Source organism: Tachypleus tridentatus, chromosome 6 (assembly GCF_004210375.1).
Source record: "Tachypleus tridentatus isolate NWPU-2018 chromosome 6, ASM421037v1, whole genome shotgun sequence".
Lineage (NCBI taxonomy): Eukaryota > Metazoa > Arthropoda > Merostomata > Xiphosura > Limulidae > Tachypleus > Tachypleus tridentatus.
The window spans coordinates 56,687,319-56,700,653 of NC_134830.1; the positions used below are offsets into that span (position 1 = coordinate 56,687,319).

At 25.6% G+C, this 13,335-nt stretch overlaps 1 protein-coding gene across 2 annotated transcripts in view; it reads left to right on the plus strand.

Moving 5' to 3' along the window:
- LOC143252576 (endoribonuclease LACTB2) overlaps positions 1 to 13,128 on the plus strand; it is a 45,215-nt gene extending 32,087 nt beyond the window's left edge. The window contains exons 6-7 of one of the 2 annotated variants that reach the window (XM_076504918.1): positions 12,009 to 12,090; positions 12,803 to 13,128. In XM_076504918.1, the coding sequence (XP_076361033.1) occupies positions 12,009 to 12,090; positions 12,803 to 12,840 (120 nt within the window). In that variant the 3' untranslated portion in view covers positions 12,841 to 13,128. The remainder of the gene's footprint in view (positions 1 to 12,008; positions 12,091 to 12,802) is intronic. The other variant, XM_076504917.1, reaches the window with a different exon arrangement.
- The last annotated feature ends 207 nt before the right edge of the window (positions 13,129 to 13,335 follow it).

Here is a 13,335-nt window from a genome sequence, read left to right on the forward strand (position 1 = left end):
ATTTCAACAATGTATATGATTCAAAGCTAGAATATTGTTAATGATTAGTGATATTTGGACATAATTTCAACAATGTATATGATTCAAAGCTAGAATATTGTTAATGATTAGTAATGTCTGGACATAATTTCAACAATGTATATGATTCAAAGCTAGAATATTGTTAATGATTAGTAATATTTGGACATAATTTCAACAATGTATATGATTCAAAGCTAGAATATTGTTAATGATTAGTAATGTCTGGACATAATTTCAACAATGTATATGATTCAAAGCTAGAATATTGTTAATGATTAGTAATGTCTGGACATAATTTCAACAATGTATATGATTCAAAGCTAGAATATTGTTAATGATTAGTATATGTCTGGACATAATTTCAACAATGTATATGATTCAAAGCTAGAATATTGTTAATGATTAGTAATGTCTGGACATAATTTCAACAATGTATATGATTCAAAGCTAGAATATTGTTAATGATTAGTGATATTTGGACATAATTTCAACAATGTATATGATTCAAAGCTAGAATATTGTTAATGATTAGTGATATTTGGACATAATTTCAACAATGTATATGATTCAAAGCTAGAATATTGTTAATGATTAGTATATGTCTGGACATAATTTCAACAATGTATATGATTCAAAGCTAGAATATTGTTAATGATTAGTAATGTCTGGACATAATTTCAACAATGTATATGATTCAAAGCTAGAATATTGTTAATGATTAGTGATATTTGGACATAATTTCAACAATGTATATGATTCAAAGCTAGAATATTGTTAATGATTAGTAATATTTGGACATAATTTCAACAATGTATATGATTCAAAGCTAGAATATTGTTAATGATTAGTAATATCTGGACATAATTTCAACAATGTATATGATTCAAAGCTAGAATATTGTTAATGATTAGTAATGTCTGGACATAATTTCAACAATGTATATGATTCAAAGCTAGAATATTGTTAATGATTAGTGATATTTGGACATAATTTCAACAATGTATATGATTCAAAGCTAGAATATTGTTAATGATTAGTAATATTTGGACATAATTTCAACAATGTGTATATGATTCAAAGCTAGAATATTGTTAATGATTAGTGATATTTGGACATAATTTCAACAATGTATATGATTCAAAGCTAGAATATTGTTAATGATTAGTAATATCTGGACATAATTTCAACAATGTATATGGTTCAAAGCTAGAATATTGTTAATGATTAGTATATGTCTGGACATAATTTCAACAATGTATATGATTCAAAGCTAGAATATTGTTAATGATTAGTGATATTTGGACATAATTTCAACAATGTATATGATTCAAAGCTAGAATATTGTTAATGATTAGTAATGTCTGGACATAATTTCAACAATGTATATGATTCAAAGCTAGAATATTGTTAATGATTAGTAATGTCTGGACATAATTTCAACAATGTATATGATTCAAAGCTAGAATATTGTTAATGATTAGTGATATTTGGACATAATTTCAACAATGTATATGATTCAAAGCTAGAATATTGTTAATGATTAGTGATATTTGGACATAATTTCAACAATGTATATGATTCAAAGTATATGATTCAAAGCTAGAATATTGTTAATGATTAGTGATATTTGGACATAATTTCAACAATGTATATGATTCAAAGCTAGAATATTGTTAATGATTAGTAATGTCTGGACATTATTTCAACAATGTATGTGATTCAAAGCTAGAATATTGTTAATGATTAGTGATATTTGGACATAATTTCAACAATGTATATGATTCAAAGCTAGAATATTGTTAATGATTAGTAATGTCTGGACATAATTTCAACAATGTATATGATTCAAAGCTAGAATATTGTTAATGATTAGTAATGTCTGGACATAATTTCAACAATGTATATGATTCAAAGCTAGAATATTGTTAATGATTAGTAATGTCTGGACATAATTTCAACAATGTATATGATTCAAAGCTAGAATATTGTTAATGATTAGTGATATTTGGACATAATTTCAACAATGTATATGGTTCAAAGCTAGAATATTGTTAATGATTAGTGATATTTGGACATAATTTCAACAATGTATATGATTCAAAGCTAGAATATTGTTAATGATTAGTAATGTCTGGACATATTTTCAGCAATGTATATGATTCAAAGCTAGAATATTGTTAATGATTAGTGATATTTGAACATAATTTCAAGAATGTATATGGTTCAAAGCTAGAATATTGTTAATGATTAGTGATATTTGGACATAATTTCAACAATGTATATGATTCATATGATTCAAAGCTAGAATATTGTTAATGATTAGTAATATTTGGACATAATTTCAACAATGTATATGATTCAAAGCTAGAATATTGTTAATGATTAGTAATGTCTGGACATAATTTCAACAATGTATATGATTCAAAGCTAGAATATTGTTAATGATTAGTAATGTCTGGACATAATTTCAACAATGTATATGATTCAAAGCTAGAATATTGTTAATGATTAGTAATGTCTGGACATTATTTCAACAATGTATGTGATTCAAAGCTAGAATATTGTTAATGATTAGTGATATTTGGACATAATTTCAACAATGTATATGGTTCAAAGCTAGAATATTGTTAATGATTAGTGATATTTGGACATAATTTCAACAATGTATATGATTCAAAGCTAGAATATTGTTAATGATTAGTAATGTCTGGACATAATTTCAGCAATGTATATGGTTCAAAGCTAGAATATTGTTAATGATTAGTAATGTCTGAACATAATTTCAACAATGTATATGATTCAAAGCTAGAATATTGTTAATGATTAGTATTGTCTGGACATAATTTCAACAATGTATATGGTTCAAAGCTAGAATATTGTTAATGATTAGTAATGTCTGGACATAATTTCAACAATGTATATGATTCAAAGCTAGAATATTGTTAATGATTAGTGATATTTGGACATAATTTCAACAATGTATGCGATTCAAAGCTAGAATATTGTTAATGATTAGTGATATTTGGACATAATTTCAACAATGTATACAATTCAAAGCTAGAATATTGTTAATGATTAGTGATATTTGGACATAATTTCAACAATGTATGCAATTCAAAGCTAGAATATTGTTAATGATTAGTAATGTCTGGACATAATTTCAACAATGTATATGGTTCAAAGCTAGAATATTGTTAATGATTAGTGATATTCATAATTTCAACAATGTATATGATTCAAAGCTAGAATATTGTTAATGATTAGTAATGTCTGGACATAATTTCAACAATGTATATGGTTCAAAGCTAGAATATTGTTAATGATTAGTAATGTCTGGACATAATTTCAACAATGTATATGATTCAAAGCTAGAATATTGTTAATGATTAGTAATGTCTGGACATAATTTCAGCAATGTATATGGTTCAAAGCTAGAATATTGTTAATGATTAGTAATGTCTGGACATAATTTCAACAATGTATATGATTCAAAGCTAGAATATTGTTAATGATTAGTAATGTCTGGACATAATTTCAACAATGTATATGGTTCAAAGCTAGAATATTGTTAATGATTAGTAATGTCTGGACATAATTTCAACAATGTATATGATTCAAAGCTAGAATATTGTTAATGATTAGTAATGTCTGGACATAACTTCAACAATGTATATGATTCAAAGCTAGAATATTGTTAATGATTAGTAATGTCTGGACATAATTTCAACAATGTATATGATTCAAAGCTAGAATATTGTTAATGATTAGTGATATTTGGACATAATTTCAACAATGTATATGATTCAAAGCTAGAATATTGTTAATGATTAGTAATATTTGGACATAATTTCAACAATGTATATGGTTCAAAGCTAGAATATTGTTAATGATTAGTAATGTCTGGACATAATTTCAACAATGTATATGATTCAAAGCTAGAATATTGTTAATGATTAGTAATGTCTGGACATAATTTCAGCAATGTATATGGTTCAAAGCTAGAATATTGTTAATGATTAGTAATGTCTGAACATAATTTCAACAATGTATATGATTCAAAGCTAGAATATTGTTAATGATTAGTAATGTCTGGACATAATTTCAACAATGTATATGATTCAAAGCTAGAATATTGTTAATGATTAGTGATATTTGGACATAATTTCAACAATGTATATGGTTCAAAGCTAGAATATTGTTAATGATTAGTGATATTTGGACATAATTTCAACAATGTATATGATTCAAAGCTAGAATATTGTTAATGATTAGTAATGTCTGGACATAATTTCAGCAATGTATATGGTTCAAAGCTAGAATATTGTTAATGATTAGTAATGTCTGAACATAATTTCAACAATGTATATGATTCAAAGCTAGAATATTGTTAATGATTAGTGATATTTGGACATAATTTCAACAATGTATACGATTCAAAGCTAGAATATTGTTAATGATTAGTGATATTTGGACATAATTTCAACAATGTATACGATTCAAAGCTAGAATATTGTTAATGATTAGTGTTAAATGATTAGTGATATTTGGACATAATTTCAACAATGTATATGATTCAAAGCTAGAATATTGTTAATGATTAGTAATGTCTGGACATAATTTCAACAATGTATATGATTCAAAGCTAGAATATTGTTAATGATTAGTGATATTTGGACATAATTTCAACAATGTATATGATTCAAAGCTAGAATATTGTTAATGATTAGTAATGTCTGGACATAATTTCAACAATGTATATGGTTCAAAGCTAGAATATTGTTAATGATTAGTGATATTTGGACATAACTTCAACAATGTATATGATTCAAAGCTAAAATATTGTTAATGATTGGTATTATTTGGACATAATTTCAACAATGTATATGGTTTAAAGCTAGAATATTGTTAATGATTAGTAATGTCTGGACATTATTTCAACAATGTATATGATTCAAAGCTAGAATATTGTTAATGATTAGTAATGTCTGGACATAATTTCAACAATGTATATGGTTCAAAGCTAGAATATTGTTAATGATTAGTAATGTCTGGACATAATTTCAACAATGTATATGATTCAAAGCTAGAATATTGTTAATGATTAGTAATGTCTGGACATAATTTCAACAATGTATATGATTCAAAGCTAGAATATTGTTAATGATTAGTGATATTTGGACATAATTTCAACAATGTATATGGTTTAAAGCTAGAATATTGTTAATGATTAGTGATATTTGGACATAATTTCAACAATGTATATGATTCAAAGCTAGAATATTGTTAATGATTAGTAATGTCTGGACATAATTTCAACAATGTATATGGTTCAAAGCTAGAATATTGTTAATGATTAGTAATGTCTGGACATAATTTCAACAATGTATATGATTCAAAGCTAGAATATTGTTAATGATTAGTAATGTCTGGACATAATTTCAACAATGTATATGATTCAAAGCTAGAATATTGTTAATGATTAGTAATATTTGGACATAATTTCAACAATGTATATGATTCAAAGCTAGAATATTGTTAATGATTAGTGATATTTGGACATAATTTCACAATGTATGCGAATGTATATGATTCAAAGCTAGAATATTGTTAATGATTAGTGATATTTGGACATAATTTCAACAATGTATATGATTCAAAGCTAGAATATTGTTAATGATTAGTGATATTTGGACATAACTTCAACAATGTATATGATTCAAAGCTAGAATATTGTTAATGATTAGTAATGTCTGGACATAATTTCAACAATGTATATGATTCAAAGCTAGAATATTGTTAATGATTAGTGATATTTGGACATAACTTCAACAATGTATATGATTCAAAGCTAAAATATTGTTAATGATTGGTATTATTTGGACATAATTTCAACAATGTATATGATTCAAAGCTAGAATATTGTTAATGATTAGTGATATTTGGACATAATTTCAACAATGTATATGATTCAAAGCTAGAATATTTTTAATGATTAGTAATGTCTGGACATAATTTCAACAATGTATATGATTCAAAGCTAGAATATTGTTAATGATTAGTGATATTTGGACATAATTTCAACAATGTATATGATTCAAAGCTAGAATATTGTTAATGATTAGTAATGTCTGGACATAATTTCAACAATGTATATGATTCAAAGCTAGAATATTGTTAATGATTAGTGATATTTGGACATAATTTCAACAATGTATATGATTCAAAGCTAGAATATTGTTAATGATTAGTAATGTCTGGACATAATTTCAACAATGTATATGATTCAAAGCTAGAATATTGTTAATGATTAGTAATGTTTGGACATAATTTCAACAATGTATATGGTTCAAAGCTAGAATATTGTTAATGATTAGTAATGTCTGGACATAATTTCAACAATGTATATGATTCAAAGCTAGAATATTGTTAATGATTAGTAATATTTGGACATAACTTCAACAATGTATATGATTCAAAGCTAGAATATTGTTAATGATTAGTGATATTTGGACATAATTTCAACAATGTATATGATTCAAAGCTAGAATATTGTTAATGATTAGTAATATTTGGACATAATTTCAACAATGTATATGATTCAAAGCTAGAATATTGTTAATGATTAGTAATGTCTGGACATAATTTCAACAATGTATATGATTCAAAGCTAGAATATTGTTAATGATTAGTGATATTTGGACATAATTTCAACAATGTATATGATTCAAAGCTAGAATATTGTTAATGATTAGTGATATTTGGACATAATTTCAACAATGTATATGATTCAAAGCTAGAATATTGTTAATGATTAGTGATATTTGGACATAATTTCAACAATGTATATGATTCAAAGCTAGAATATTGTTAATGATTAGTGATATTTGGACATAATTTCAACAATGTATATGATTCAAAGCTAGAATATTGTTAATGATTAGTAATGTTTGGACATAATTTCAACAATGTATATGATTCAAAGCTAGAATATTGTTAATGATTAGTAATGTCTGGACATAATTTCAACAATGTATATGATTCAAAGCTAGAATATTGTTAATATTTCAACAATGTATATGGTTCAAAGCTAGAATATTGTTAATGATTAGTAATGTCTGGACATAATTTCAACAATGTATATGATTCAAAGCTAGAATATTGTTAATGATTAGTAATGTCTGGACATAATTTCAACAATGTATATGATTCAAAGCTAGAATATTGTTAATGATTAGTAATAACATAATTTCAACAATGTATATGATTCAAAGCTAGAATATTGTTAATGATTAGTGATATTTGGACATAATTTCAACAATGTATATGATTCAAAGCTAGAATATTGTTAATGATTAGTGATATTTGGACATAATTTCAACAATGTATATGATTCAAAGCTAGAATATTGTTAATGATTAGTAATGTCTGGACATAATTTCAACAATGTATATGATTCAAAGCTAGAATATTGTTAATGATTAGTAATGTCTGAACATAATTTCAACAATGTGTATGATTCAAAGCTAGAATATTGTTAATGATTAGTAATGTCTGGACATAATTTCAGCAATGTATATGGTTCAAAGCTAGAATATTGTTAATGATTAGTAATGTCTGGACATAATTTCAACAATGTATATGATTCAAAGCTAGAATATTGTTAATGATTAGTGATATTTGGACATAATTTCAACAATGTATATGATTCAAAGCTAGAATATTGTTAATGATTAGTGATATTTGGACATAATTTCAACAATGTATACGATTCAAAGCTAGAATATTGTTAATGATTAGTGATATTTGGACATAATTTCAACAATGTATGCAATTCAAAACTAGAATATTGTTAATGATTAGTATTGTCTGGACATAATTTCAACAATGTATATGATTCAAAGCTAGAATATTGTTAATGATTAGTGATATAATTTCAACAATGTATATGATTCAAAGCTAGAATATTGTTAATGATTAGTGATATTTGGACATAATTTCAACAATGTATATGATTCAAAGCTAGAATATTGTTAATGATTAGTGATATTTGGACATAATTTCAACAATGTATATGATTCAAAGCTAGAATATTGTTAATGATTAGTGATATTTGGACATAATTTCAACAATGTATATGATTCAAAGCTAGAATATTGTTAATGATTAGTGATATTTGGACATAATTTCAACAATGTATATGATTCAAAGCTAGAATATTGTTAATGATTAGTGATATTTGGACATAATTTCAACAATGTATATGATTCAAAGCTAGAATATTGTTAATGATTAGTAATGTCTGGACATAATTTCAGCAATGTATATGGTTCAAAGCTAGAATATTGTTAATGATTAGTGATATTTGGACATAACTTCAACAATGTATATGATTCAAAGCTAGAATATTGTTAATGATTAGTAATGTCTGGACATAACTTCAACAATGTATATGATTCAAAGCTAAAATATTGTTAATGATTGGTGATATTTGGACATAATTTCAACAATGTATATGGTTTAAAGCTAGAATATTGTTAATGATTAGTAATGTCTTGACATAATTTCAACAATGTATATGATTCAAAGCTAGAATATTGTTAATGATTAGTAATGTCTGAACATAATTTCAACAATGTATATGATTCAAAGCTAGAATATTGTTAATGATTAGTGATATTTGGACATAATTTCAACAATGTATGCGATTCAAAGCTAGAATATTGTTAATGATTAGTGATATTTGGACATAATTTCAACAATGTATATGGTTCAAAGCTAGAATATTGTTTATGATTAGTAATGTCTGAACATAATTTCAACAATGTATATGATTCAAAGCTAGAATATTGTTAATGATTAGTAATGTCTGGACATAATTTCAACAATGTATATGATTCAAAGCTAGAATATTGTTAATGATTAGTGATATTTGGACATAACTTCAACAATGTATATGATTCAAAGCTAAAATATTGTTAATGATTAGTAATGTCTGGACATAATTTCAACAATGTATATGGTTCAAAGCTAGAATATTGTTAATGATTAGTAATGTCTGGACATAATTTCAACAATGTATATGATTCAAAGCTAGAATATTGTTAATGATTAGTAATGTCTGAACATAATTTCAACAATGTATATGATTCAAAGCTAGAATATTGTTAATGATTAGTGATATTTGGACATAATTTCAACAATGTATATGATTCAAAGCTAGAATATTGTTAATGATTAGTGATATTTGGACATAATTTCAACAATGTATATGATTCAAAGCTAGAATATTGTTAATGATTAGTAATGTCTGGACATAATTTCAGCAATGTATATGATTCAAAGCTAGAATATTGTTAATGATTAGTAATGTCTGAACATAATTTCAACAATGTATATGATTCAAAGCTAGAATATTGTTAATGATTAGTAATGTCTGGACATAATTTCAACAATGTATATGGTTCAAAGCTAGAATATTGTTAATGATTAGTAATGTCTGGACATAATTTCAACAATGTATGCGATTCAAAACTAGAATATTGTTAATGATTAGTGATATTTGGACATAATTTCAACAATGTATGCGATTCAAAGCTAGAATATTGTTAATGATTAGTGATATTTGGACATAACTTCAACAATGTATATGATTGAAAGCTAGAATATTGTTAATGAATAGTAATGTCTGGACATAATTTCAGCAATGTATATGGTTCAAAGCTAGAATATTGTTAATGATTAGTAATGTCTGAACATAATTTCAACAATGTATATGATTCAAAGCTAGAATATTGTTAATGATTAGTAATGTCTGAACATTATTTCAACAATACATGATTCAAACTTCATACTATTTCAAAGAAACTAAGTTTATTCAATGAGCTTTCAGCTTCATTACTGTTTATTTCAATAAGGTATTTATGAAATATCTAGTGAATGTACATAAATATTTAGCAGTATTAGCAGATCTTTACTATAATAATGTAATAAAGGTGTTTTACCATATAGTATTGTTGTGTCATACATACAACAACAGTTTGTGATTAAAAGTGTATACTGTTTTGTCTTCTTCATTTCAAAATTTGCTTGAATGAATATAATTATTGATATATGTCAATGTAGACTGGCCTCTAGAAATACAATACATCTTGTACTGTTAATTTATTGTATGAATGTGACTGTAATACTGGGTGTTTGACCATTTCCTCTACCTTACCTTATTGTGTACTATTCATTCAAAACATTTGCTTAAAGTCATAACTCCAAGTGATAATTATGAATTAAATTAATAGACTGTTTATATTGAGTTTAGTGCTGTGATCTGGTATCTCGCATAATCACTAAAATAATAGAGAGATATATATTGTTGTGAATCATTCCTACAATTTTAGGGATTTATTGTATAGTGAAATATGGATATTTATCCCTAAAAATCCAAGGTGTATCATTTTAATGCATCTGTTTTGTGGTTTAATTGCATCGAAGAACACAACTATTCATCTGAAATAGTGTGAAACTTGAAACATATGTTCTTTCAATAGATCACGTAACTTGTAAAACTTGAAACGTGACCTTTCTACAGATCACAGCTTGTGAAATTTGTAACCTATGACCTTTCTGTAGATCATGTAGCTGCTACAAATAAAATATTTTTATATATATTAATTTTCAGCTTTGAAAATTAGAAAGGATTCCATTGTGGTTTTTTTAGAAACAGTTGTGATTATTGTACTGATTTTGTATCATTCTACATTCTTTTAAAACCTTTTCTATAAAAGTTTTATTTTATAAAACTGTAAATTGTATTTGTTGATTAATAATAAAAAAACACCCAATTTCACTGTGTTTACAATTATTGGCATACAATAAAAATATGTTTATATACTAAAAGTGTAAAGAAGTCGATGTTGTTGTTTTTTTATTATTAATCAGAAGGTTTAATACATTTAATAACCCCTAAACCCAATAATTAACATATTGGTAGCCTTGAAATGTTTTACCACTTGTCACCAGTTTTTTAGCATTATATAAAATGAACAATTTTTTTATGTGTAAAATCATTCAGATGGAGCCTAAATTGGACAAAGATCTATTTTATTATCTGGAGTTAAAGAATCTTATCTCTTTATTAGACAAAATATACTGACAAAATGGTTACCACAATGTATACAAATTACAATATGTATCAGTTTACATTATAATTGAAAAATGATAGGCAGGTAGGCAGAGGTTCATGGATTAACATAATACATACCTGCCTTTCAGAAGACTTGTATTGGTCAGTAATTTGCTCTAATGGAAACTGATTTCTCTAAGTATTGCCTCATTATTTCATGGAATGTCCAGTTTTGTACTTCACTGATCTAACCATTGACCATTATTTGTAGTATCTATCTAAGTATTTCTTAAAATAACAAGTTTTTGTGTTAACCCAGTTTCAAGGTGTTTACAGTAACTGTCATACAATAAAAATAACTTTTAGTATACCAAGTATAAACATGCCTACTTTAACTTTTTTTTTTATTCTTAACGAGATTGTTTTATTTAATATATGTAATAAGTTTAAAACCCAGGAATCAGTATAGTGGAAGGTATGAAATGTTTTGACCTGCCATGCACATTGCTATGAACAGTGATCCAGGGCCAACCAAAAGTTTTATTTGTTGTTCTTGTCCTTGCATAAAATACATGTAACATTTAAATGTGACAATACCATGTAGAAATAATAGAAAAACTAAATAAAAAGAAAGAAAGGATATATTTAAGTTCTACCTTTCTTCATACAAGGATATTATTTTTAATATTTATTCTGTGGTTTTCACTTAATAATTATTTTATTTTGGAATTTGTGTTTTTGACAGGCCAACTCATGACCATATTTTTTTTGTTGTGCATGCAGGTTGATGAACACGTAATTGTTTGATATATTGTAGTAAATCTGCCCTTTATAGACTAGTTATTATAGATGTATTTTTATATTTTCACAGGATACTCCTGAATCCTTACACCTTGCAGCAGAAAACAATGTTATTCATCATCTTTCAAAGTTGGTGAAAGAAAACAAAGTGGGTAAGTTGGGTTTTTAAAGCACTAAAATCATATTTTGCTAACATTACTGAACTTTGGAAAAAAGAAATATGAACTCTTCAGAACCAGATATCAGCAACTTGAAAATTTCTAGGATGTGCTGAATTCCATTTATAATTCACGAACTGTATACAGCTCTGGTGCATTCATGTTCGATATTAATACTGTATAAATTGCCATGTGTGCAAATAATTATGGAGAACTTAAGATTTGATATAAGTTATGATTTTTTTTTAAATATATACATACAGAAGTTGTTACAGAATTTGACAAACAACTATTACGACATATTTTCACAACAAATGTGCCCCATTTAGTATGTTAACACCACTATATCATTTTACCTCATTATGTTTAATTAATCTTCATGACTTTAACCACCATATTATAACTTTAGATTTGGTATTATGATAAACTGTTTTTCATTTACATATGCCCTCTTTTCAGAGCTTCATATAACAATTTGTTTTGCTTTGTGTATTAAAATATATTGGTTGAATGTTATACACTTATGGAGAATTATTCAAACATACAACCAATTATTATGATAGACAATACTTTTCTTTAATATATGATGTTAGTGACAGTCGATTTTAAAGTCAAATGTATGTCTCTTATATTTTATTTTGCATGATTTATTTTCATTTTTTGTATGTTAAATTTTAGGTAATGTTTTGTTTGTGTTGATTCGCAGGATATTGTTTCACCAAGTTTTCATCCATCCAGTGCTAAGTTGTACATTTTCTTTACAGAGAAATTGAAAACAGCTGATATTGACCAGTACCAGTATATCAACCATTAGCTGGACATTTTTGTTAGAAGTTTCTTATTATATGCAGGTCCTGTGATATATTTAATTGTGTTGAAAGTTAAGTTGGCTTTCCATTAACAGCTTTGGGACATTTATAAAATTACGTGCATGTTCTGTTAGGTACAGTAATAAATATTTAGTTTATAACCATAATTTTTTCATTGATTCTTACAAAGTTTGATGATCAAATAAAATGCATAAATTACCAATTTTGGGTTCAGTTATTGATCTAATTACTGAGATTAACTGTAATACTGATTGTATATTTGTTTCCTTTTTTTTTTGTATGTGTGTGTGACTCGTATGTTATTAGAGACCATGTAATTAATAAAGTAATAAACTAAAAACTGCATATTTACTTTTGAAAAGTGTTTAAAAGGCTGTTGGAGACATCAGTAATTTTAGTCCTAAGTATA